Source organism: Xyrauchen texanus, chromosome 10 (assembly GCF_025860055.1).
Source record: "Xyrauchen texanus isolate HMW12.3.18 chromosome 10, RBS_HiC_50CHRs, whole genome shotgun sequence".
Lineage (NCBI taxonomy): Eukaryota > Metazoa > Chordata > Actinopteri > Cypriniformes > Catostomidae > Xyrauchen > Xyrauchen texanus.
In genome coordinates, this window is record NC_068285.1 from 19,232,775 (window position 1) to 19,260,691 (window position 27,917).

The window sequence follows — 27,917 nt, forward strand, 5'->3', positions numbered from 1 at the left end:
CTTTTATATTAATTTAACAATGCATTTGGTGATTTGGAAACAGTTCTCATAAGTCCAATGAAGACAAATGACTAAACATTGAGTGAAATATCTCAATAATTTGTGGTTTTGAATCGCAATACACCCAAATTAAAGAATCATAATAATATAGTATAATATTGTGATTCCCACCCCTATACATTATACCTTACTTAATAATGATATTCCAGTTTCTTGTATAGATTTGACTGTTGGCTCTTTTTCAAACACATGGACATAGACAGACTTACAGAATGTTCTCTGCAAAAAAAAAAAAAAAAAAGCCAGACATTAAACTCTATGTGTGATGCGAGTACTGACACAGACATATGCAGTTGTTTGTGGTGTCAGGTACCACAAACTTTAATTCCAGCACCTAATTAAATGTTCTTAAAAGCCACTTAAATGTTTTAAGTACTCTTTAAAACATTGAAACATTTCATAGTGGCAGTGTTACATTAAATTACATTTGTGGATACAAGCTTCGAAACACACTCTTTTCCCAGGCAAAATAAGATGTTCAAATAAACTATAAAATAAAATTGTATGAAGAAGCTTAAACCACCTCATCGAGTTGTATGTCTCTGATCCTTTACTGTGATCAGATAAAAACCCCATGCATCTCGTCTTCTTTCTACAAGCCTTACAGTAATAAAGACTCTAGAAATCAGTGCTTTTTCAGACCACCACAACAGACACACAAACCCTCGTCTGTTTTTAAATCTATCAGTTAGCCTCTTGAGCTGATCAATAACTTTTTCTTTTTGACTGTAAAAGCATTGATCGGGAATAGGCAATAGGTATTAAAAAGTGATTGTCCCTTTAAATGGCTGTACTGCCAAGCCATTAAAGAAATCTCTAGAGAACATTCTAGGAACCTTTCTTATTGTGTTTCCAATACTAGAAAAACATTAGGCAAACTTCAATAAAATATTGATTTTAAAGGCGTCATATCAGAGGATGTCAATGAATAATTCATTTTACGATCAAAGCAGCATTGGATAATCGGGCCAATAAATGACCACAGTCCTCCTAATGCCTTAACTGCTCGAACATAGTTAAGGCAGTCAAACTGAATTTTGATAAGTCAATTAGGTCTTTTTTTCATGCAGCACAGAATGTTAAAGCAGGTTTTTTTTTTCTTCTTTTCTTTGGCATTTGATGCAGTGGGAACTTTTATTTACTAGCTTCATGTGGTTAAACCTTAAAATTACCACAAAGAGCAGGCATTTTTCGAACAAATTAAAAACACAGAAATGAAAATAATATATTTTTGTCTAGATATAAAAACAACACATGAGAAAAATCACACAGATTAAAAAACATTCAACAGTTTATCTGCAGCAATGCTAAAATGGCGTACTGACAGGTTCACCAAGGGCAGAGTTTACAAGCCACCACACAAATGCAAATCTTCACACGGTTACATAAGAGTCTTATATAAACAGCGGGAGCTATGTGCTATTGGATCATCTCATTATCTTCATTATTTAGATAAGCAGGACTTTTAATCACCGTGATCCTCGGCACGCGACCACACTATTCCTTAGAGTGTGGACAACAAGTGAAGAATGATCTGGAATCAATTCAATTCCAGGGCAGGATCATCAATATATTGGCTCATAATAAGTGGCCCTTCACACATGCTCCTCCAATAAGTACCATAATGAGCATTATAAAAATATCCAGAAATAGAGGATAAGTACACACCATTTACACAGAAGACTGTTTAAGGGGGAGAAGTGATTTGGCTTTGATTTCTGAGTGACAGTTCCTCAACAAGGGTCATAAGTGCATACTAGATACCACAGAAAAATGATAAGACAGCATTTCATTCACTTTATCTTAATCTAGCAAACCTGTACGAGTCATGTTTCTGCTTCTAAGACTACACCAACATTACAGGTATAATTCAAGCAAAACTTACAAATCTGTCATCAGTAACTCACCCTCATTTTGATTCAAATTTGACTTTATTTCTTGCATGGAACGGATATTAGGTCAAATGTTAGCTTTAATCAACATTCACTTCCATTGTATGGAAAACGTGCAATTAAAGTAAATGGTGACTAAGGCTCACATTCTGCTTAACATCACTTTTTGTGTTCCACGGAAGACATACAGGTTTGCAACATATGCAATTGAGCAAATCATTTTTGGTAATTTATCCCTTTAAAAGAAATACTAAAGAATCTCTCCTCACTCAATGATTTTCAATCAGACTCAACAACATAAATACACACACACACATACGCTGCTATAAGAGGCCCTGTTAGACAGCTGCTATGGGTCTGTTTCCATCTGGAGTTCAGGACAGACACCGACCACCCCCTTCACACAAACGTCTCCCAGTCCCTGGCCTTCTCAGCTAGGACCTTGTTATGCTAATTCCTCTGTCACTCACCTATCTGTCAGCCAGCCTCATCCTCCCGACAGAGGGCAGAGATATTAATGAGGTGCCCAAAAACAGCAAAGGGAAAGCTGATCTACATTATGATATATCTGGAGTCCCACCTCTCCAGTGATCTTGTTTCTGGTCAATCCAAAAACCAACTTAACTATTGTGTGGGGCATCTGCTGTCCATTTACACATTTGAGTGTGTAAAATGTTAACAGGTTAACAAGCTTAATTAAAACCGCAGTTATATGAAATGTGAAAACGTTTTACAGAGATTTACAGATTTACATATAAACAAATGGACAAGTTGTTTCAGTGTTGGAGCAGGTTAAAAGTTGCATTAAAAATAATAATACAAAATATTAATAATGATGTTATAACAAAACATTTGGACATTTAAAGAGAGAGAAAAAAGATGTTACAGATGGTGCATACAGCCGTGGCCAAAAGTATTGGCAGTGACATACATTTTGTGTTTCGCAAAAATTTCTGCTTTAGTTGTTGTGGTGTTGATTCACATCGTTTCTAGATTATTGTGCAGAGTGATCAGATGCATTTTAAATAAATGCAAAAAGCTTCATTGGCGAAAAGACCAGCTAATATCATTTCACAAATCATATCAGCAGCACTTGGGAAAGTGTGAACGAGTACTAGTCAGGTGAAATCACTCCATCATTCTGATTGGATTATAAGAGCAGACTGATTGCTATAAAAGGAGGGAAGAAGTGCTTCCAATAATTGATTTCTTGTTAGCAATGGTTCCTATAAAGAAAGACATGCAGCCATCATCGCATTGCATCAAAATGGACTCACATGCAAGGAAATTGCTGCAAAGAATATTGCACCTGAAAGAACCATTTACCGGATCATCAAGAATTTCAAGGAGAGAGGTTCAACTGCAGTGAAGAAGGCTTCAGGACGTCCCACAGTGTCCAGCAGGCACCAGGACTCTCACCTCCTGAGTGAGTCAGCTATGGAATCACAACCAGTGCATCTGCACACACAGTAAGGTGAAGACGTTTGGACAATGGCCTGGTGTCAAGAAGAGCAGCAAAGAAGCCACTTCTCTCCAAGAAAAACATCAAGGACAGACTGAAATTCTGCAGAAAGTACAAGGATTGGACAGCAGAAGACTGGTGCAAAGTTATTTTCTCTGATGAATCCCCCTTCCGACTGTTTGAGACAGAAGAAAAGGTGAACGCTCTCGAGTCCTGTGTCGTGCCAACAATGAAGCATCCTGAGACCATCCATATGTGGGGTTTCTTTTCATCCAAGGGAGTGGGCTCTCTCACAATTCTGCCCAAAACACTGCCTTGAATAAAGAATGGTATCAAAACGTCCTGCAAGAGCAACTTCTCCCAACGTCCAAGGAGAAATTTGGTGATGATCCGTGCATTTTCCAGCATGATGGAGCCCCATGTCACAAGGCAAGAGTGATAATGAAGTGGCTTGGAGATCATTACATAGAAATTTTGGATCCGTGGCCATGCAACTTCTCAGATATTAATCCCATAGAGAACCTGTGGTCAATCCTCAAAAGGCGAGTGGACAAGCAGAAGCCCACAAATTTTGATAAACTCCGAGCACTAAGGCGGCAAGAATGGATCGCCATCAGTCATTCATTTGAAGTGAATTGTAGAGGTTATGAAGAAAAATATTGACTCTTGGCATATATTGTGTGTTTTTCCAATAAAAGCCTTTAAAACTTATGAAATGCTTATCATAGTTTTCCAGTATACCATAGAAACATGTGAAAAAATAATCTACAAATACTGAAGCAGCAAACTTTGCAAAACACAAAATGTATGTCACTGCCAATACTTTTGGCCACGGCTGTACAATATATATATATATATATATATATATATATATAAATATAAGTGTTAGAATAGAAGTGAATGGGCCATAAATGCTAAAATACAGATAGGTTCGAAAGTATAGTCACAAGACTATACCCAGTCTTATTAATATTGCAAATAATTTTCCCCATATATGGTTAGCAAGTGATTTTTGCGCCCTAAAATACATTACATGTATAATGTTTAATGTTTATGTTGAGGCTAAACTTTTGAAACGATGTGTATTTTATGGACTGGCCCCATTCCCCACCATTGTAAACACGTTGCAAAAATGTAGCAAAAAAAATTAAGGTTTACATTTTTGCTTTAAAACAAAGGAAAAAAAAGGGGACAAGCAAAATAAATTTCTGTGGAAAAAAAAAAAAACATGCTGTAGATTGAGCTTAACTTTTATTGAACCTGGAATATTCGTGAAATAACAAGCCTGAAAAAAAACAAAAAAAAAGTCGAACTTGCAAACTAGCCTATTTTCAAGACTGTTTGGTCACTTGAGTGACGTGAAACGGCACATTATATTCAAAATAAGATTTATCTATTATTTCTAATGCAGCTTAAAAAGTACCATCTGAAAGCTGCAGATTGTCCTTCTGTCCTTTATTAGTGCTGATCTATATAAGGGCCTGATTGGGTGAAGGCACAGTGATGGCTGCCTCATTGAGACGGCTCTCATGCATGCAGTCTGTTATATCAGTGATAATAAATGAGAAGAGAGAAGACAAGAGGATCATGTCACACATTTAGGAAAGGCCTAAATTTACATTGAATAAAAGATTAAATATTATACAACAGAAAGTTCCGGGCATCCAATTTGATTACAGTGTTTCAAGAGTGCTGATAATGGAGTAAACCTAGACAAAAAAAACTGGCCATATTGTGTCTAAAATGCAAGTCAACCGCATTAACTTCTAGTTTATAGGACATTTGTATAAAAGCAATATTACACTCGCAATGGTGTTGTTGTACTACTGATTGTCAGCATGGCTATGATTAGGCCATAGGCACGAGGCTGCAAGTACAACGCAGATATTAATGACAACAGCACTATTGCTTGTGTGATATTGCTTCCTTAAAGAAATTGGATGAAACAAAGGGAAGTTTCACGGTTGATCGTGGATATGGCAACTGACCACGTTACACAAATATACATCATAAGTTACATACGTTAGTACTAAGTACCACACTTGACTTGAGGTAAAGCACCATGGGAGCAACGGCCCTAAAACACAAACTAAACCGAATCCCACCACACACAAAACTGTGACACAAACACTCTTGCACAGAGAGCTGAAGTTTTCCCACAGTGAGTTTCAGAGTGAGTGTGGCCACAATCTCAGCAAAAACCAAGGAATGTGGGCAATTACTGTTAACTAGCTGAGCACTTGTTAGACGAGGCAATGGCCGCCGCACACCCCACGTGATGTTATCTGGGGGTTAGTTGTGGGTCCAATTCCGCAACAGCAGACGGTGAGGTTTGTGCCTTCGAATTTATTACAAATCTACGCAAAAGCGGACAAAGAGAGCGAAACGAGAGAAACACAGTCATCATTTTACGAGTGTATTATTTAAGAAACACAGTCTGATGTGCCAAACCTTAGTGACGCACAGAGAGACGAACACAGAGCCAAGACTATAAAATTATATCAAAAGAAAATCAGCTTTAAAAAATACAACATGATCTCACGCATGCAAATTCTGCCTTCCACAACAGAGACCATATAATCCGGCAGACCATGGGAGATCCTTGGGAATGGTCTGTCACACACAATGGCGTCACATTGGCTGGAGTGCCACCTTCTGGTGAGCTGAAGTGTCATGTTTACTCTGTTTACATGAGCACTAGTGCTGCTGTGTTTTGTGGACTAGTCTGATCCCCATTGTGCTGATAAAGAATAAAGGGGAGTAGGGAACTGTTCAGGCTATTGAACCGTTCACCTATGCACGATATGTTCTGGGACTAAAGAATGCACACTACTCATTTAAATACCGTCTTAAGGGACTGTTCACCCTAAAATGAAAATTCTGTGATCATTTAGTCACCCTCATGTTGTTCCAAACCTGTATAACTTTTCTCTCTTCCATGGAACACAAAAGGAAATGTTTCACCATTCACTTTTATGTAATAACAGATGACAGAATTTAAATTGAGCCATACCTTTTATGTTCATCTTTTCTCTCAGACTTTGAGTCTGACATAAGAGCTGTTTTTTTTTATTTATTTGTTTGTTTATTTATTGTATCAAGTTTGGATTTTATGGCTAATTATCTTCTATTTTTAATATTGTGTTTTTGATCTGATATAACATTTAAGGTGCTCTATATTTACATTCATCTTCATTTGGCTCGATTTTAGTTAGGTCAGATGTGTCAATGGGTAAGCCATGTCATCCCCTTATTCAAGCTAAGAGGACATAATTTGTCACGTGTCCACATATTTGGAAAGGGCCCATCACGTACATTTAGCTGTGATTAAGTGATGCACATAAGAACAGTGAAAAACTCTTTCTTTTTTTTTTATACTACAAACTTCTGTTTTTTACTGAACCCCTTTAGAGGACAGGGCAGGAAATACAAGGGAACGCAAAACGTACTGTGAGGGAACGCAAAACTTATTGCGGGGGAATGCAAAGTGTCTCGAAAGAATGCAAAACTTACTGTGAGGGAACGTGAAACTTACTGCGGGGGAATGCAAATAATTGCAAGGGAATGCAAAACTTACTGTGAGGGAATAAAAAAAAAACTTATAGCAGCAAACGCAAACTAGGAGGGAACTCAAACTAATTTAAGGGAATGCAAAACATATTGCAAAGGAACACAAACTTTTGCAAGGTCACGCAAAACTATTTCAGAAAAAAAAAAAAAAAAAAATCTCACCCTATCCTCTTAGGTTCTCAGTAGTTTTTTTTACATGTCAAAGTACATTTTCTACATGGCAGCTAAAATTTATTTTAAGTCAAAGCTGAGCCAGTGGCTCAACTATTAGTGAGAGTAAACTTTGAATACAATTACAAAACGTTGAAAATTGTTGCACTACATTTAAATATTCTGAAAATGAACCTTTTCCTGGCTAATTTATGGAAATCCGAATAATGTGAAACACAATAAGGCTTTGAAACAGGATTGTGCATTAGTAAAGTTTACCCCTTATGTGTGGTAAGTTCGGTCGACTACCAGGATTTAAGAAGTCATTCTGCCATTGCCCTGTTTTAGACACTTCTGATTTCAGTTCATAGCAGTCATCTCAAAATATAATTTGAGGCATTAGCTTTACCTCTCTCATTTCTCCTTGTCTGAGAACAACTTAAGAAAAAAGTGGCACATCTGACCCCTCTCTCCCCTATTTTTTTTGTTCATGGTGACACTCAAATATGCATAAAATGTTATTGTTACAAGTCTCAGACCCCTTTATTTGGCTTCCACCTAAAAGGAAAGAGGCATATAATCTGAGGAAATTGGTAAATCATTGTAATTGCTAAAAGGGTAAGAAACGATTAGATCACAGTGTAGTCCAATGGCTTGGACACACACCCATTCACTTTTTTATAGCCTAGTCCACACACACACAGGCTTGTCTGCACTGTAGACGCCAATCAGTAAACATACATCCAGGAAACCTTTAATGCCTTAAGAGTGAGGAAGAGTTTTGCAGCTTAAACATGTGCTTATGCAGGACAGTTTCTCAGCTCTTTATGGCCTTTTATCTACATCAAAAGGCACTGGAACTGGGACAGCCAACATTACGGCTCCATCAAAGTGAAAGCTACTGACAGCGCTATCCTCCATTATGTCTCAGGCCATTAAAGGCCCTGTCACAGAGCCTTCACAGAAACTCTGAATAATCTAACTGGGAGTGTGTTTGTGTTTCTTCTTCTCCATTAACTGCATTGGAAAAGATTCAGCTAAAGTGAAAGTCAAACCATTTTAAACCCAAACTCAGAAGATAATTGATATTGAAATAAATTCAATATTACCTTTAAACATTTAACAATTATTTTAATATTGCCATTTTTACAATCGCTTTTAGCTGTTCCCAATGTGATTTTTAGTGAATGCATGAAGTCAGTTCTCTTCAAGTTCACACAGGTGCCCAAGTATAAACTAACTTGAATAGGTGACTCTTTGGTGTAACTTGGTGTGCTTCAAAATACAACATAAAATGGCAATTAAAAAGGATTTGGCCTGAATGAAAAAAAATGTACTTACTGTGTAATGAAAGACTCAATTAACGTTTTTATGTGATGTGCAAAGCAAGTACACAGACACCTTTATTGCCATGCATATTAATTTGGACATAATATCCATTTATTTATTGTACCATATGCGACAAAATCGGTTTGCATTGTATTTATTCGGATTGCTTCTAATTAGCACAGTTTTCTTTTGGAGAAGGACATGTTCAAACACATGCTTATGATTGGATGCTGTCTCTGAATGCGCACTTTTCCTCCATCAAGCTGTTCGCTGCTGTCCGAGTGGATACAAAATTAAGTCATTTCAAGTTCAATCATAACTTCTGTCATTATTTCTGCATAACAGTAACTACACAAATATTAAATTGAGATGTATTTACATAAATATCCCAAACAGAACTTAATGTTGGAAGGAGACACACAGCAAGTTGCTGTTTTAGGTAACAGTTTAATTATGATATTTTAGGATATGTAAAATACAAAACAAACAGCAAAAGTTATCTAAAGAATGTTTTGTCCATCTACAGGATAGGATATTAAATGATGCAGTGCATGCTTAACTTAAACAGCTCCTCAGTGGCTCGACAGAGGTACAATTTCGACATTTTACAAGCAATTTAACATTGAGAAATTTTTGTTAGCCTGTGAAGTTAGCCTGTGATTCTTCAGTTTAAATCAAGTATTATTTAACATTACTGTTGTGTAATTTAACTGATATACTTATATATTATTTGTTTTTCTCCCCATTCTAAAGAATACTGAGGGCTCAAAGGACTTGTTTGGACTAGTTTCCCACCCTAGTTTGAACAAGGTGGATGTATCTAGTTGTTTACATGGTACAAGTTTACTAAGTAACAAGTGTGTGTGTGTGTTTACTGTGAAATTGTCATATATCTTTATTTGATCTAAATGGGCAACATTGAAATGAATTGGTTTTCCCCATTTTTTATGACTTGGATTTTGTTTGACTGCCAAGCAAGTTGAAGAGAAATAAAAATGTCCTGGTAAAACTGTTGTGTAAATGCACAAATTTGATCATTTATAGGGATGTCCTTCAATATACATTGTGAATGTAACTAGCCTTTCTTATATTTCCGTTTCAGGTGTTTGCCGAGTAGCGCTTTACAAACCAGAATATACCAAAAACATGTATGTAGAACTTGATAGGCACAGTCTTTGCTGATGACTTTATATCTCGTCAGAAGATATATCAAAAAAGACTTCTGGTGAGATTCTCTTGATTCGTTACTTAAAAGGCATTATGGTCTTAGTTGTTGAATATTGTTCTGTGGTTCAACAGACCTTGATTTTACACAGAATAATATGAGCCTGTCCCAAACTTAAAGGGATAGTTCACTCAAAAATAATAAAAAAAAACATCTCATTTACTGACCCTCATGTCATCCTAGATGTGTATGACTTTCTTTCTCCAGTACACAAGATTTTTAGAAGAATCTCAGCTCTGTCAGTCCATACAATGCAAGTGAAAGGATACTAACATTTTAAAACTCCAAAAAGCACATAAAGGCAGCAAAAAAGTAATACAGACGACTCCAGTGGTTTAATCCATGTCTTCAGAAACAAATCTTTGTTTATGTTCAGCAGAAGAAAGTTATACACATCTGGGATCGTATAAGGGTGAGTAAATGATGACAGAAGTTTCATTTTTGGGGGAACTTTCATTTTTAAGATGATGATTTATATAAAAAAAAAATACATAAACAAAAACCCAAAGCTTTAATCTTCCATGGAATAAATAAAGGCATACAGGTTTGGAACAAGTGAGTAAATAATTACATAATTGTTGTGTGCACTATTATTTTATGTAGGTGTGTATTTTAAACAGTTTTTAATAAATGTATCTTTAATTTTTCCACTTTTTGCTATTTCTGCATTTCAGGGCTGAAGTTTCAGAAGAGAAAAATGTTGGATATTCACCAGTTGCTCTTTTAACAGCAGTCAGAGGACTCACAGATTCACAGCTATTCACTACAATCTGGTCAGAAATGTCATGGTTCTTGAAAGTCATCACCCACCTGCCCAGACTTTTCAGATATCTTTTTTCGTGTGGACTGATTTATGCATTGGATCTGAGTTACCCAAAAGAGTTTTAAAGACAGGTGGCTCTATAGGTTTTTAACATTAAAGGATGTGCAAAATTAATGCAGCTGTAGACTATTTATCCTCTAGCTGTCAAATGTGTTTATACTTTTTCCCCCCCAAGCTGACAACTGAGCAAAAACATTTACTTGATTCTGTGATAAACTTGGAGGAGCTTGACGAAGTAATTAAGGCCTTGCAAAGGCTCTATGGGCCAGATGGTTTTACTGCTGAAATGTTTTGATCTTATGCTACATAACTGGCTCCACATTTGTTTGAAGTTTATACAGAATCATTCAGAATGGAAAGCTTCTGGCAACTGTGACATGGATCAGTCTGATTCTTAAAAAAGGACAAAGATCCAAGAGAGTTACCGTCCAACTTCCTTGATCCAGCTAGATGTAAAAATATTGTCAAAAACTGTGGCTAACCGACAAAGTTATGACATCTCTTATACATATACAGTGAGGAAAATAAGTATTTGAACACCCTGCTATTTTGCAAGTTCTCCCACTTAGAAATCATGGAGGGGTATGAAACTGTCATTGTAGGTGCATGTCCACTGTGAGAGACATAATCTAAAAAAAGTATTTGAACACCTGAGAAAATCAATGTTAATATTTGGTACAGTAGCCTTTGTTTGCAATTACAGAGGTCAAACGTTTCCTGTAGTTTTTCACCAGGTTTGCACACACTGCAGGAGGGATTTTGGCCCACTCCTCCACACAGATCTTCTATAGATCAGTCAGGTTTCTGGGCTGTCACTGAGAAACACGGAGTTTGAGCTCCCTCAAAGATTCTCTATTGGGTTTAGGTCTGGAGACTGGCTAGGCCACGCCAGAACCTTGATATGCTTCTTACAGAGCCACTCCTTGGTTATCCTGGCTGTGTGCTTCAGGTCATTGTCATGTTGGAAGACCCAGCCTCGACCCATCTTCAATGCTCTAACTGAGGGAAGGAGGTTGTTCCCCAAAATCTCGCAATACATGGCCCGGTCATCCTCTCCTTAATACAGTGCAGTCAGCCCTGTCCCATGTGCAGAAAAACACCCCCAAAGCATGATGCTACCACCCCCATGCTTCACAGTAGGGATGGTGTTCTTGGGATGGTACTCATCATTCTTCTTCCTCCAAACACGGTTAGTGGAATTATGACCAAAAAGTTCTATTTTGGTCTCATCTGACCATATGACTTTCTCCCATGACTCCTCTGGATCATCCAAATGGTCATTGGCAAACTTAAGACGGGCCTTGACATGTGCTGGTTTAAGCAGAGGAACCTTCCGTGCCATGCATGATTTCAAACCATGGCGTCTTAGTGTATTACCAACAGTAACCTTGGAAGCGGTGGTCCCAGCTCTTTTCAGGTCATTGACCAGCTCCTCCCGTGTAGTTCTGGGCTGATTTCTCACCTTTCTTAGGATCATTGAGACCCCACGAGGTGAGATCTTGCATGGAGCCCCAGTCCGAGGGAGATTGACAGTCATGTTTAGCTTCTTCCATTTTCTAATGATTGCTCCAACAGTGGACCTTTTTCACCAAGCTGCTTGGCAATTTCCCGTAGCCCTTTCCAGCCTCGTGGAGGTGTACAATTTTGTCTCTAGTGTCTTTGGACAGCTCTTTGGTCTTGGCCATGTTAGTAGTTGGATTCTTACTGATTGTATGGGGTGGACAGGTGTCTTTATGCAGCTAACGACCTCAAACAGGTGCATCTAATTTAGGATAATAAATGGAGTGGAGGTGGACATTTTAAAGGCAGACTAACAGGTCTTTGAGGGTCAGAATTCTAGCTGATAGACAGGTGTTCAAATACTTATTTGCAGCTGTATCATACAAATAAATAGTTAAAAAATCATACATTGTGATTTCTGGATTTTTTTTTTATATTATGTCTCTCACAGTGGACATGCACCTACGATGGCAATTTCAGACCCCTCCATGATTTCCAAGTGGGAGAACTTGCAAAATAGCAGGGTGTTCAAATACTTATTTTCCTCACTGTAGATATGGTGAGGTTTATTTGGGACGCAGCTCTTCTGATAACATCAGGTGTTTTATCAATATCATGTGGTCAGTGGCGAATGATAAGACTCCAGTCACTGCCATCTCACTTGACACCGAAAAGGCATTTGATATTGTAGAACGGGATTATATTTAAGATTTTTGAAATATATGGACTCGAGAATACTTTTATTGGATGGATTAAGCTACTTTATAGACACCTGCAGGGGCGAAAATTTCATCAAACATGTTGGGGGGCCAATAAACATAACAATTCTCAAGAGCAATTTTTGAAGGGGACACCAAGGTTTTTTTTGTTGTTGCCCCATTTGCATTTGTATTATTTTATTTCTTAAACAATTATTTTAAGAATATATCATTATATTATTTAAAATACACATATTTTTATGATATTTTAGGGGGGACAACCCTCAGATAGGGGGGGTCCTGACCCTCCCGACCCCCCGCGATTTCCGCCTATTGTCCTGGTAGCAGCGGTACAAACAAATGGATTAATTTCAGATTATTTTACCCTGGATAGGGGTACCCGACAGGGTAAGATCCAGGTGTTTTGGTTGAAGGTTCAGAGTCTTGTGTCTGATGTACTGGGCACTTCTCCTTCACACTTAAATTTTGCCCCAGACTCCGTATTTAGGGCGATGGGGCAGTCATCGACATTGAGAATAGACACAAAGAGTTGGGTCCTAACTAGCATCATGATCGCCAGACAGGTTCATTTAAGGGGCTGGAGCGCCATCATTTAATGAGTGGAGCTCGGAGATCGGGAGGGTGGCGGACTTTGAAGAAGGGTCGTTTAGAAGACTAGGAAAATTGTATTTGTTTATGGAAAAATGGGGTGGATACCTGACATTGCTTTACATGTAATTATTATTTATTCATTAATCTTTTTATTTTTGTGTGCGTCTATAATCATGTGTTCATTATATACTCTTATGTGACCACAGGGATGTTTGTTGGGTGTTTTGTTTGGCTATTGTATATGTTTTGTAGGAATCAAAAAAATATATAATTACAAAAAAAATTAAAAGGACAAGTCAAAACTCGTCCTCAACTCTGACACAAAATCTTTCGATTGAGCTCAACTTGTATTGAACCTGCAAGTTTCATACCATCTGCTGCCTCTGTAGTTTCATTTGACAGTCGATGAAAAATTTGAAAATAAAATTGACATTTATAACTGGCATTATACCTAGTTTTAATAAGTTGACCAAATCGACTTCATCTAACATGATATAAACATGTAGGCTAAAGACAAGAAGGCTTAAATGTAGGAGAACATAACTGATTCATGTTAAACTAACACCATTCATTCATGTTAAACACACCATTCATTCAAGTGAGTTTTACATGTGTTTTATTAGGTTTAAATTTATACAGTTTTGTTACGCGAACTTGTTTCAATCACATGGAACCACTGTCCATGACTGAATCATGTTCAGCCAAAGTGCTATTTTTTTGAGTGCATGCTGTGCTAAGTTGCTTCATGGCCGGGACAATCTGGAGCCTTCAGCAAACTGGCGGCACTTTTCCACTGACTTGAGATCTGAACGGTGAAGTAGCTGGTTACGTGGCTACGTGGTAGTTTTATGTGACCACCTCACTTGCACACAAACAAACATGACAAGTCATAGTGTTTGTGTACAGCTTTTACTCCTGTTTTTGAGGACATATTTAAACCTACGAAGAAATGCCATCCAGCATTATAACATTGCTCAACAAGACTGTCAGAGATGACATCTACACTCAAGATGACAGGTAACAATTATTTTGAATACATTTTTTAATATGGCTTAACTAGCTAATAGAGGTGTAAATCTGGAGTTTCATCATGATACAATCTTGCATCGATTCTCTTCCGATGTTTGCTGATACCTCAATGTCTGCAATGACACGATTTCGATTCAGGGGCCTGCGATCGATATTACATGTCTATATTACGGTCAAATAAATTTCAAATGTAAAAAATGCAACCAAAATACAATTTTTATATTTTATTGAGATCACTGAAAAGTGCAAATCCAGTATCCACATTGGGAAATCCACAACAAAATAAGGTACTAAAGAAATAAATACAGAAAATAAATAAATAAATAAATATATATATATATATACACATACATACACACATACACACACACACACACACACCGATCATCCTCAACAGTAAAACTACCTGCCTAATATTGTGTAGGTCCCCCTCGTGCTGCCAAAACAGCACCAACCCACATCTCACCTCAATTGTACAAGGCGGTTATCTGAGTTAATTTTAACCTCATACTCATATAACAATAACTCAATATATAATGATAATACATATTAATATCAATATATAATTATACATAGTTATCTTTAAATATTATATATAAATATAAATAAATATTCAGATAATTAAAATGCATTACATTCTTGTAGCAGAAGAGTTAATCATTGATAAGACAATACAAAAAGCGCTTTAGAATACAATGTATTGTTTACTACCATATTATTGATCATAAGTCAATCATTAGCATACTGTTCACAGCCATCCATTTCACAAGTAAATGTGTCAATCAGTTGGAGATTTATTAAGAGGGTTTGTTTAAGGGCCCGTCAATTTACACCTACGTCAGACGTCTCGGGCGTGTTGCGTAATAACCATAAAATGTTTAGGTCACTGTGTCAAGTTAAATATAGTTTAATACTCAATCTTTAAACACATCTTGAGATCCCTTAGATCGCATTTGCGCTCCTTTGAATGTTCTGAACGCAAGAACGTAACGCATGTTTGTGTTGTTCTGCCTACTGAAGTGTTGTCTTCACTGTATAAACTGTGCATTGCTCATACAGCTGAAATTTCACTTATTGCCCTCTGGAGTAAACGGGTGATTATTTTGATAAAGTCCTGCTTAAAGGTACTCACACACACACACACATTACTCCCATAGGCTGTCATTGGAAAAAAGCAATCATGTGTCAGAGTAATGGTGGCAGGGAAACAGTTGCTGAGACAGGATTGGTCAGAAGCGCTTTTAAGGTGGGGCTTAGTGAAGGGTCAATTCACATTGGCACAGGAACCCGCCCCCAAACCATGTCAGTGGAAAAGGTTTAGCAGAGTACCCACAAGTGTAGTTCATCACATTAACTATGGCTATGTTTCACTAACATCTGATAATCAGAAACTGCAAATAAAAATGTCTTCATTTTGAAAGATACATCTTTTATTTTATTATCTGAAACCTAACAACTTTAGTTTTTTGTTATTAACAATTTTTATTGATTCTATAACAAATATTATCTGGGAGAGCATGGAGATTACCTCTGCCAAGTCAATTTAATACAACATGCAAAAGAAATCTGTGTGTTAAAAGAAAACTTTACCTCAATTTAGGTAACACTATAAACCAGTTCAAGTTTTTCTCATGGACAGATCACCATTTGCAATAAGTTTCAATTATCATAATACTTTGTTTGTTAAATATAGGAGGTGAATATGTGAAGTTGTGACCTTATACATAAGCCGCTTAACCAGTGAACCATCTATTGGTGCTCATTTGTCAAAGGAAGTATGAAAAGTAGTGTCTAAAAGAAGTACGAGTTGCCCAAAATAAATATTTGGTTGTGTACAAGATACTACAGCACTAACCAAGCAGATGGACATGTTCAACACATATGTGAACCTACAGACCACAATAAAAGTAATTACATCTTCACAGTGAGCACTTCCAAGATATCTAAATAAAGTGATCCTGTCAATATAAACTGGGTGTGACATTAGGTTGGTCATACCTCCTGACACTGGAGCATCCATGAACATGGCACCCATCTTTTCAGCAGCAACAGCCATCTCTTTGGACACCGCAGGATCGATGGTGCTGGAGTCAATAAGAAGTGTGCCTTTTTTAACTTTCCTGAAGAGGAAGCACAATATCAAACAAAGGAGAATGTTGAATGACTGTCATTGGAAAGACTAAAAGCTCAGAAATCTTCAAAAGGATGCAAAATCCTTCTGTTGTGCATTCCATTTACAATAAGCACTTAGATATTAAAAAAAACATCACTTAAGTTAGGCATTGTACTATAAAAACATACTGTAAGATTCAGAACTCAACTTCCTCAATGCAAATAGAGCATTTGTTGAAACCCAGCTGCCAAAACGATTCATTCTCTTCTACTTAATAAATATTTGCATCTGACCACCTCCACAAAAACACATCAAATCCTACTTTACCTAATCACTTCCGTAGCCCCGCCCAGTAGTATTGAGCAGTGATATGGCAAGGAGAGAGCACGTCAGTCAAGAGCAGAGACCCAATCATAACATTGGGCGTTTAGTCAAGTCTTAAAAGAGTAGAAGCACCAAAACTAGCATTTCTGACAGAGGGTCAGAATGAGGGTGGAAAATTATAAATTGTACAAATATATTACCTTTTTTTTTTTGTTGTGCCCAAACCTCAAATATGTAACCTCAAGGAACATATTAAAATAAAAAAGGCATGTCATGACCGCTTTAAGGTAGACTTTTTTTATTGTCCAGTCAAATATGTTTATTCGTCCATTCACACATTTTGTTTGTACTGAAGTGTACTGAGAAGAGTTGATCAAAATGGATTACATGTGGGGGCACAGAAAGTATTTGTCCCCCAAGAGCGATGGCATTCGTCTACTTACCCCCTTACTACGTGAAAATGCTCACGAGGTGTTTTTTCTGTCACTCTAAATGTTTGTTTTCCTGACACCCGCAGAAGTAAACTGGACCTGGCAGATCACATTCAGACAGCTATGATACGCTGAACTTTTTTATCATACAAGCATTAAATTGTTATATGTGTAATCCTGTTTTATTTTGTTTTCAACTTGTTAATAAGGTGTAGACATGAAATTTCCAACAGTGACAGGTCGTATTATTTCACATGGAAGCAGGGGCGGATTGGGAAGAGATATCGGCCATGGATTTGAAATAAAAACCTCTTGCTATGGCCAGTCCACCCCTGCATGTTCATAAAGTAAATGATACTTTTTTAAATAAGTTTTTACATACATATTTTACAATTATACAATTTGTCCAACATATTTTAGAGGCTTAAATGTGATTAAAATGGTTGTAAACTGAATATAAAATAAAACATACACTTTCAAATGTTATATGTGTGTGTACAGATGCACCCTTCCCCTGTCCCTGTTTAAACTCAAAGGTCTGCTCACCCCAACAATTACAATAAAATATCTGGATATAAAACGAAGAAACAGAGAATACATGTGAAGTCTTCCACGGATCCCGCGTTTGTTATTTACACAAGAGTTGTGGCAAAAATACGTTGCTGTGGAGAAAGCTGCTTACTGAACAAGCCCCAGGATAGCATTACATTTGGAGGCAAAATGTAGATTTAAGCAGCTATTGCAGAAAGCTTATTCTGTGAGGACTTACTTAAGGATCCCGTTGGGTCCTGTGTAAACCTCTATGACATTGGGACTGGACGGCAGCATGGTGATGATGCGGTCAGCTTTATCAGCCACTTCGGCAGGGCAATCCAGGATCTGAAAGGAACAGCAAGAGCTTACAATAAATCACACAAAGATGTGTTTGATCTAGTCGCAGAAACAAAGCAAAGCATGGAACAACAGCAAGTGATCAAGAGTAGTGTGCATGAGACAGTGGCATTAATACCTGTGCTCCTGAGTCCTGAAGCTCTTTGCAGGACTCTGGGAAGACATCAGTAGCAATGACAGGGTATCCATGCTTTAGTAAGTTTCTAGCCATGGGTGTACCCATGTTACCCAGTCCAATAAAACCCACTGGGGTCTTGGAAGCCATTGATCTACGGGATACTAGAAAATCAAACAAAGAAATCATAATTTACAGTAAAATCTATTTCAGAAATAATTAATAAAAAACATTTAATGCTCAGAGATTCAACTTAAGAGTAGCAGATGCATTCCTGACTTCAGCAAAGTATGTAGTGTAAGCACAAGGGGAATTTCTGGCTACAATGTGCTAAATTTCCTTAAATACACAGAACAACCAAATGGAATGACAATAAGAATTTGGGGATGAATAGTTTGGAAGTTCTGGGGTCACACCTTATCTGCATACAGGAGGTAGGCATTCCTCCAAAATTGGTCAGAATTCCTCTAAAATCTCTAAAAAGGTAATGAGACCTTCATAGTCACACTGAGAACTTTTCAATGATATGAAACATGAAACATAATAATTAGACATTTGTTACCTACAAAACCGCCTTACAGTTTTAATGCAATTAACCATAATGTTACTTCAGTAAAATGGTGTTTATATAGTAACCTGAAAGGGAAGGTTAGGGTTTGAGGTTGGGGTAGGGTGTCTGTGGGACTCTATATAAACACATTGCAGTGATGCCCCTACACTGTTTGTTAGTATTTCATTAAGGTGCAAAGAACTGCACAGAAGATGCTTTTTGAACACTTCAAATTGTCAAATAGTCTCTGCCATAATAGAAATCTGTGACAGGGAGCAACATTTCAATGGTACATCACTGCCACTTTAATAAAAAAATAACCTTTCGAAACACTTGTTTGTATATAATGCACACATGTTAAAGAAGAAATACCTTTACTTGATATGCTTGTGAGCACTTTACAATGGATAAAACCCAGTTCAGTAACAACATTTTACTGTTTAAGAGTAAAATTGCATTTCCACATTGCTTAGCATGGATGATGTATTTTGACGTGATATTTGGCAAGAATCAGTTGACGTAAATCATCGCTGGACAATCTGCAGAAGGATACAGGCAGGGTGACAAACAAACCAGATGGGAAAACTAACATTTCAGATTAACTATTTGCAATGACAAGCGCGCGCTTTGATCCCCTTTACCTGGCAATAGAATATTAATAACCAAATAACGTACCTCGCGTGAGGTCCACATGTTTATAGCACCTTTTATAAAAATGTTGATATCCTCTGAACAAAGCGGCCATGCTTATTTTCCCTTGACCTCAGCGCCTCATTGACAATGTGCGAGCCAAGAATTCAAGGGGCGGTGCTTATGATTGACAGCACAATTTTACCAATCACTGATAAGGAGTTTTTTAGCAACCAATGAGATTGGGGATCTATACTGAGGCGCCGCACAGTTTCTCCCTCTGATTTCTTTGAATGAGATTAAGGTGATACTCATTAGAAGATAAAGAATGTCTAGACGTTTTAGGCTTCTAGGAGTAAACCTTTCCTTAAAGAGAGACAATCACATTTAGCAAATCCAAAAGTAACAGGTAAAATCTTAACATGGATCTAGAAAAGAAAGTAGGCTATTACATTAAATTATTTGACATACATGTGACAAAATGTGAAAAACTAATTAAACAATAAATTCATAAAATACTGGCAATAAATAAATAAAAATCATAAACCATATTTTAGTTTATATTTTAGTTTATTTAAGTTAATTATTATTATTATTATACATTTTATTTATAGTTGCCTTACATGACACTCAAGGACACCTTACAACAAAACAATAACCTTAAACAACAATTCATCATTATTACAGCCTGAACAGACTTAATACAAGCATAAAAGCAATCACATAAAAGCCTGCCTAAAAAGATGAGATTTAAATACCAGAAGGCTTTCACTATTTCTCACATCCAGTGACAATGAGTTCCATAAATAAGGAGCTGCATGTCTAAAGGCTCTAGACCCCATGGTTGTTGTGCGAACTCGAGGGAGAACAAGAGTGAGTGCAGAAGACGATCTTAAAGTGCAAGGAAAAGTGTGGATTTGAAGAAGGTCAAATAAGGGGCAAGATTATTAAGTGACTTGTAATAAAGAGAAGAATTTTAAAGTCAATGTGATATTTAACCGGGAGCCAATGCAGGGATTGTAATATGGGAGTAATGTGTTCAGTTATAGGAGTTCTGCAAATAATTTGTGCTGCTGAATTCTGACCTAGCAGAAGTTTATAGAGAAGTCTTGATGGCAGACCATAAAAAAGAGTGTTACAATAATCAATATGGGAAGTTACTAAAGCATGAACAAGAACCGTGGTGCTCTATACTGAAAAAGCTGGACGAGGTCGATTAATGTTACATTATGTGGAAATATGCATGGCGAATTACATTGTTTTTATGTGGTTCGAATGATAAAGTACTATCAAAGATGACACCCAAACGTTTATCCTGTTTAGCAACAGAGACTGGAAAATCATAAATATTCACTGAGAAACATTTAGACTTTGCCAAGTTGGTTTTTGAGCCAACAAGAAGAATTTCAGTTTTACAGCTATTTAACTTAAGAAAATTTGATGTAAACCACTCTTTCATCTCAACTACGCAATCTGCGAGGATAGATGGAGGAAAAGTAGAGGTAGGTTTGGAGGATAGGTAAACTTGGGTGTCATCAGCATAGCAGTGGAATAGAATACCAAATTTCCTAAAAATATTACCAAGAGGTAAAAGATAAATAAGAGAGGACCTAAGACGGATCCCTGTGGAATCCCATATTAACGTATGAAGGCTTTGATGGAAACTGCTTCAGCTGTACAAATTGAGTACGACCCGTAAAATAAGATCGAAAACAAGTCAGGGCAGTACCCCTGATTCCCATCGATTCCAATCTATACAACATATTATTTATATTTAGTTTCATATGTTTTTTTTTTATTATTAAATAAAGACATTACAATATTTGTAAGAGTCCAGTGTTATTGTAATGCATTACTAATTAAATAACTTTTTAAGTGAACAAAAGTAAATTAAGTACTCTACATTTTTCAGTAATTTAATTACAGTTACTTCTGATGTAATTGCATTAAATACTGTAAAGACTATGAAACAATTTTAGATAAAACAATCATGAATTTAAAATCGTTTTTTATGTCTTAATGAAATTACTGTCTAATGTTAAAATATGTGTTTTCTAATTTAATGTAGCTCCCTTAAATTCTTTGGCCAGTTCATAAATAATTTATTACATTTTATATGATTTATTTGAAAGAATTAAATGAACAGTTTCATGTCTATCCTTGTATTTTTCATCTGGTCCAGGTTGAAAAGAGTTTTAGAAAGTAATTAGTAATAAGTAATGCAATTAATTTTCAGACAAAGTAATTAGTAGAGTAATCTAATTACACTGTAGAAGATGTAAATAGTAGTTAGTAATTAATTACGTTTTTAGAGTAACTTACCTAACACTGTTAAGAGTCTCATTGTTGAGGATTTGTTTTTCTATGCTTTTCAATGTTTCTCGTGTGACTTTGCTTAAAATACCACCCACACTATTTCTGATCAAGAAACATCCCAATTATTAACAGCTGAGCAAATATATAATTTCACCATAACATATAAAGGAACCATATCAGAGATTACAAAAACAAAAATATTTCTATATAATGATATTTTCCCTCATCTTACATTTGTTTTGTTGGGTTTTATCAACAGCCAATGGTTAAACACGGGTTTCTTTGACAGGAAAAATAAACCAATCACCGCGCGGAACTGACCGGAAGTAATGTGACGTTTTCAGATTTCCAAAACATGTTGACACCCGGCTGAGCTACATGACAGCGCTGCGCTCATTCTGCGTTTTCTAGCTATGTAACCAGTTTATGACCTTCTGATAAACATGTATCACAGGTATTACTCACTTATTGAGCAATTTATATATATATATATATTAATAGTGGTTGAATCTTGTAAATGCATGTTTGCATTATACGTGGTGCATCCCGATGAAACGTGGGGGTGGAATTGCAGTGGATTACGCTGGAGAAATCAAAACTCATTTAACCAGCTCATCCTCTGAGCCGACCGATTGATATTTTTATTATATTAGAATATATTGTAAAATTCTTAATAGCACATTTATTTAATCTAATTTAAATGTTGCTGGCTTTAATCCCCATGTTGGCACTTAAAGACTTACCAGCTAGCAATATGAGGATGCAAGTGGAATTTCAATAGTAAGTATGGCACGACTGATGCAGTCATATTGTAACAAGCTGCAAGAGGGGTGTTTGGTTTTATTCCTTTATACTGCGAGTTTAGGCGGAATATGTAAAGTGCTGTATTTTTTTAGGTGTCAAGGCCTCTGTAAACTTCACCGCCATCAGCAGTGCCATTTATGTAGGCCTACTCGGCATCGCCCCATATGGCCTGAAATAGGGCAGGTCTTCTTCATGCAGCTTTTCCCCTCTCATATAATTTCATCATTGCATTTCACCTCTTGTTAGAGCAGAAACATTTCAGCACTTAAATTACATTGTTACATTTCCCCATTATGTAGTAGAATGCCAAGTTATTGGGTAAAACGAGATATATTGCTTAAATGTCATATTGCAATTTTCTATAGAAAATCATTGGCTACAGTAATGACATTACACTTTTAAATTGGCATCAGGAAATACATATAGGAAGCCTCTCAGAGGCGCATTGAACTGTTAAGCAGAAGGTTGTTGGTTCGATCCCCACAGCCACCACCATTGTGTCCTGAGCAAGGCACATAACTCCAGGTTGCTCCAGGGGGATTGTCCCTGTAATAAGGGCTTTGTAAGTCACTTTGGATAAAAGCGTCTGCCTAATGCATAAATGTAAATGTACAATGCAAGGTTTTGTAAAAGAGCATTTTGATAGATTTCAGTTGAACAGTAAAACTTGGTTTCCTTGTCATTCCCTTTCAAACTACTGCTCGCTCTTGTTTTATATTTGCAGGTTGATCACGTGCAGGCACTCTTAAAACACCTATGATGTCATCAGCTTGTAGTACAGGGACACATGCAGGTGGAGGAGGATGTGTTGCCATGGAGACTTCAAACTTCGCCCATGTCATCTTCCAGAATGTTGGAAAGAGCTTCCTCCCACAGGCAGCACTTGAATGTCATTACACACTCACCCCTTTCATCTCTCCTCATCCCAAAGACTGGGTTGGCATATTTAAGGTTAGTACTACAGGTTTTATTCATACCCAGAAATGCACCAAAATCCAGACAAATTCTGAATGACACATATACACACATTTATATTCTTTTCATTGCTTTCAAAAACTGTGCTGTTTTATTTTTTAAGGTGTGCGCATGGACATGAACACCCTAACTATGGAGTCAGCTTGGTTATATATGTATCTGAACACACATAGTTATATGTGTATTTATATACAGTATCTCATGAGGGGAAAAAAACCCTTCAAAACATTAACTTTTACATTTTTCCTCTTAACTCTGTGAACTTTTTTAAGAAAATGTTAGCGCAACTGTTCTCAAATTTTGTAAACAATTATCTCCATCCAGTTTAATCTCACTGTCCTTCTCTCGCTCCTTGCATCTGAAAATCTAATCTCTTTTTTTTAATCAAGAGGAAATGAGAGCACGGAAACTTTACATCTTGTTAAGATAAAATGACAGTTTATGGCTGGTATTAAAAGGCACTTCAAATCAACCAGATATTTCCAGACAGCTTTTAGTGATGGGCTGCAGGGGAAGATGTGTATTGGAAAAAAAAGATGGTTAATCCGCTCAATATCACTCTGTTTTGATGGTTAGTTTACGGGGGAATAGGGTTTCGTGTGTGTTTATTTGCATGTACTTTTGTACAGGCTGTGGGCATTTTATTATGACAACTGTAGACAGCTGAATCCTGCCTTATTTTTCCTTTATTTTCTCTTGTGTTTTTTAGGCAATAAAGTTTGGGTAATCACAGTTTACACCTACCTAGTCTTATTAGTTTCCCTACTGTACAAGATAGACCGTAGGTTGGAAGGATGATCAATAGATTCATAGAATATCTGATGACTCATGTTCAAGGAGTCATTGAGGGAGTATGGGAACTATACCTTAGGAGCTCACACACACACACACACACACACACACACACACACACACACACACACACACACACACACACACACACACACACACACACACACACTATAATACTCTGCAGCACATCTTAACGTGTTTTAGATTACTCAGCGAACCACAGGCTCCCTCTGGTGGTGTAGAGGAAGTACTGTTCCTTTAAGACAGTGCCGATTTGAATAAATGTTTACGTTACACTTTTCTTGTAGTACATATAAGTAGAATTCAGTTCTTGTAAGTGCTTTTTCTTTTAAAAATAAATTCATTTATATTTAAATTCAGTTACAAAATTTAAGGAACTGTATTCCGCTACAGTTACATGAAAAACGTATTTTGATTACTGAAGAGATTACTTTGCAATTTATTGTCATTTGTTTCGTTTAATATTTCGTACTTTCAGATAGAAAACATTTATACTTATAAATGATGCGATCCAAAGTGCATTTGAATAGCGGTGAAACACTTTCTTATGATGTGTTACATTCATACGAGCAGACAGAGAAGTACTTTTGAAGTAAGTTTGGAGCAGAAGAAATAGAAATAAACATTGTGCATATTGTCAGCTTTATGCTAAGCTAAAATGCTATTTCTAGCCATTTTACATGCACATGTTACAGACACGATCATATTTGTTTATCAAGAAAATTCACGTTGGTTCATAATTTCTTTTTTCTAGTAAGACCTTTGATATCAGGGCAAAAATCATATTCTTGATCATTTTTATTTATTGTTTTCCTGTAAAAATATCTAAAAATCCTTAAAATAAGATCAATTTGATTTATCTTGTTTTAGAAACAACACCTGCATAAGATATTTAGGTTTTTCAGAGAATGTATTTTTAACATGTGTCGTACTGTACTGTAAAGTTTTTATGGTCAAAACAAGTAAAAAAATGAAGAAGTAATCAAAAGTATTTAGAATACGTTACTGACCTTGAGTAATCTAATGGAATATGTTACAAATTAAATTTTACAGCATGTAAACAGTAATCTGTAGTGAAATACATTTCAACCCTCCCAACCCTGTTTGTGTATATATATATATAAGTCTTAAGATTTTCAAATGAGTGGTTGACATATGTATAACATGTCCTTAAACTTTAGTTATTATTAGGTTAAAATGTACATATATATTGGAGGGAAATGTAAACCTTAGATCCTGTATGTACCTGATAAAGATTTTTAATCACCTTTTTGCCTTCACTAGTTAATTAAAACTAGTAACAATAAGTTCTATATACTGTATATATATATATACACACACACACACACACACACACACACACACACACACACACAGTATGTATAAATAATCTATATTGACAAATAATACATCTCAGGCCATAGAAACAACATGTATAATAATTATAGAACAATTGGGAAAAACCATGTTTAAAATTGTTTTACAAGATAATTGATTGATTTTTACATATTACGCAGCAAGATATTTATTTATTTTTTAACCCTTGTTTATGCAAATCAGGTCAATAGTTTGTCTTAATACTAGGTAAAAAACAGGGCCATTGGATTTCAGTTAGAACAAACTTTAGTACTCTTTATAAGGAGGATGTTTAGGCATGTTAAAAACAGGCTACCTTTAAGCGATACTAAAAGTGCTGTGTAATCATGCATATACACACACATACAGTAGGTTCATGCACAGACATACAAACACACACACTTAGACAGGTACTATGTAATTAAGTTGTCGCACACATGCCAAGCATGTTCTTATGCACCTGATTTATTGTTACATCAGCCCTTTTATTATTTAATTTATCAGTCCTGTATCTACAAGCATGACTTGTTTGAAACACACAGATACTCTCTCTCTCTTTCCACTTGCTATCATCTTTCATTCTGTGTAATTAATAGGTTATTTCTTCACAGATGACTCTGTGTGCCAGATGAAAGCTGAATACTTTCCGTAAAAGAGATTACAGATATGATATATTAGAATCAAAGTAAATGTCAGATAGAGTTGTGAAAAATCATGATGACAAATTGCTGTCTGTAAATGTGTGTGTGTGTGTGTGTGTGTGTGTGTGTTGCGTGTGTCTTGTTTGTAATTGTGAAATGTAACAGTATGTGACATGTTTATGATAGTGGGTTTGGCCTGAGAAACATTCTCTACTTTACTTCCATCATATTTCAATTAAAAATACATAAAACCATATAGTCACTCATTTGCGGGCACACACACACAAATGTGGGTGATTATGGAGGTGAAAATTTTACATTTGCTTCAAAGGCCGAAAAGATGAAATTGACACACCAACACTTTTCAGAGTAACCACTAAATTTCAGCTGCCTTTGAAGCAAGTGTAAAATTTTCACCCTTTTTTCCATTACGCCTACTTTTTTGAGTCAGTTACACACACACACACACACACACACACACGCATTCTCCCCCTTTCACAGCTGGCAAAGAGGTGCAGAAGGGGGGCTTCTTTATTTCCATAGTATTTCCATTCCTCCTCATGCTTATTGTGATATTTATAACCTGTGAAATCGATACGAGGCTAAACATATTGGGATATAAAATGTTGCTCTCCCTCTGTCTGTTTTGATAGGAAGTAAAAATGGCAATAGTATGCTCATTATTGTTGCCCTTTTTTTTTCCCTGTCTGTTTTTCTTTCCCACAGTCTGTCTGTCTGTGTTTTGGATGGCAGTTCCTTTTAAGTATATATAGTTTCCTTTATTGTTACAGTTAGAGCACAATAGACTAGTGTGTGTTATATAAGTTTTACTGTAACTGTTACTGTTTTCATAGGCCTTCATATTTGTCTTCCACACTGTCGTTTTATTTCTGACTAGTTTCTTTTTTACTGCCTGTGTGTGTGTGTGTGTGTGTGTGTGTGTGTGTGTGTGTGTGTGTGTGTGTGTGTGTGTTTCAGGTGGGCTGGAGCAGTGCAAGAGACTACTACACATTCCTCTGGTCTCCAATGCCTGATAACTACTCGGAGGGATCCACTGTTCACCGAACCATCATCTTTCAGGGTATGCACACACACGCAAAATTAGTTTACTCCATCTAAAACTCAAATAAAAACTCTTTTGAGGATTGACAACCCATTTAAACTCCTATAATGCGATTTATCTCCAAATGATACAGAATATTAATGGGGAAATAATGTAGGGTGGGGCTTCATTTTATGCATCATGATTTGCTTGATTTATGAAAAGGGGGGTGCTTTTTATTAAAGGTTAAAAAAAAATCCACACCAGTGTGATTGTCAGAAAATTATTTTCTGTGGCTGAAAGGGTTTGATAGAAGATATTGAAAGCAAAGCTTTTTTTATAGAAACATGTACTGATGAATTGTGCACAATAAAACAATAAAACCAGGCATATATATATATATATATATATATATCTCGTCCAGCCTCAACATTAGCCACAACATTAAAACTGCCTAATATTGTGTAGGCCCCCATCTTGCTGCCAAAACAGCTCCAAGCTACATCTCAGAATAGCATTCTGAAATGTTATTCTTCTCACCACAATTGTACAGAGCGGTTATCTGA

At 36.4% G+C, this 27,917-nt stretch overlaps 2 protein-coding genes across 2 annotated transcripts in view; one reads left to right on the plus strand and one right to left on the minus strand.

Annotated features, from left to right (window-relative positions):
* LOC127650953 (3-hydroxyisobutyrate dehydrogenase, mitochondrial-like) overlaps positions 1-19,563 on the minus strand; it is a 39,391-nt gene extending 19,828 nt beyond the window's left edge. The window contains exons 1-4 of the mRNA XM_052136628.1: positions 19,450-19,563; positions 18,228-18,388; positions 17,988-18,097; positions 16,349-16,470 (exon numbers count right to left, since the gene is read on the minus strand). Of these exons, the coding sequence (XP_051992588.1) occupies positions 16,349-16,470; positions 17,988-18,097; positions 18,228-18,388; positions 19,450-19,519 (463 nt within the window). The 5' untranslated portion in view covers positions 19,520-19,563. The remainder of the gene's footprint in view (positions 1-16,348; positions 16,471-17,987; positions 18,098-18,227; positions 18,389-19,449) is intronic.
* A 2,502-nt stretch (positions 19,564-22,065) lies between these two features.
* Positions 22,066-27,917, plus strand: part of LOC127650517 (tax1-binding protein 1 homolog A-like) — a 34,504-nt gene continuing 28,652 nt past the window's right edge. The window contains exons 1-3 of the mRNA XM_052135974.1: positions 22,066-22,174; positions 23,249-23,475; positions 27,288-27,390. Of these exons, the coding sequence (XP_051991934.1) occupies positions 23,281-23,475; positions 27,288-27,390 (298 nt within the window). The 5' untranslated portion in view covers positions 22,066-22,174; positions 23,249-23,280. The remainder of the gene's footprint in view (positions 22,175-23,248; positions 23,476-27,287; positions 27,391-27,917) is intronic.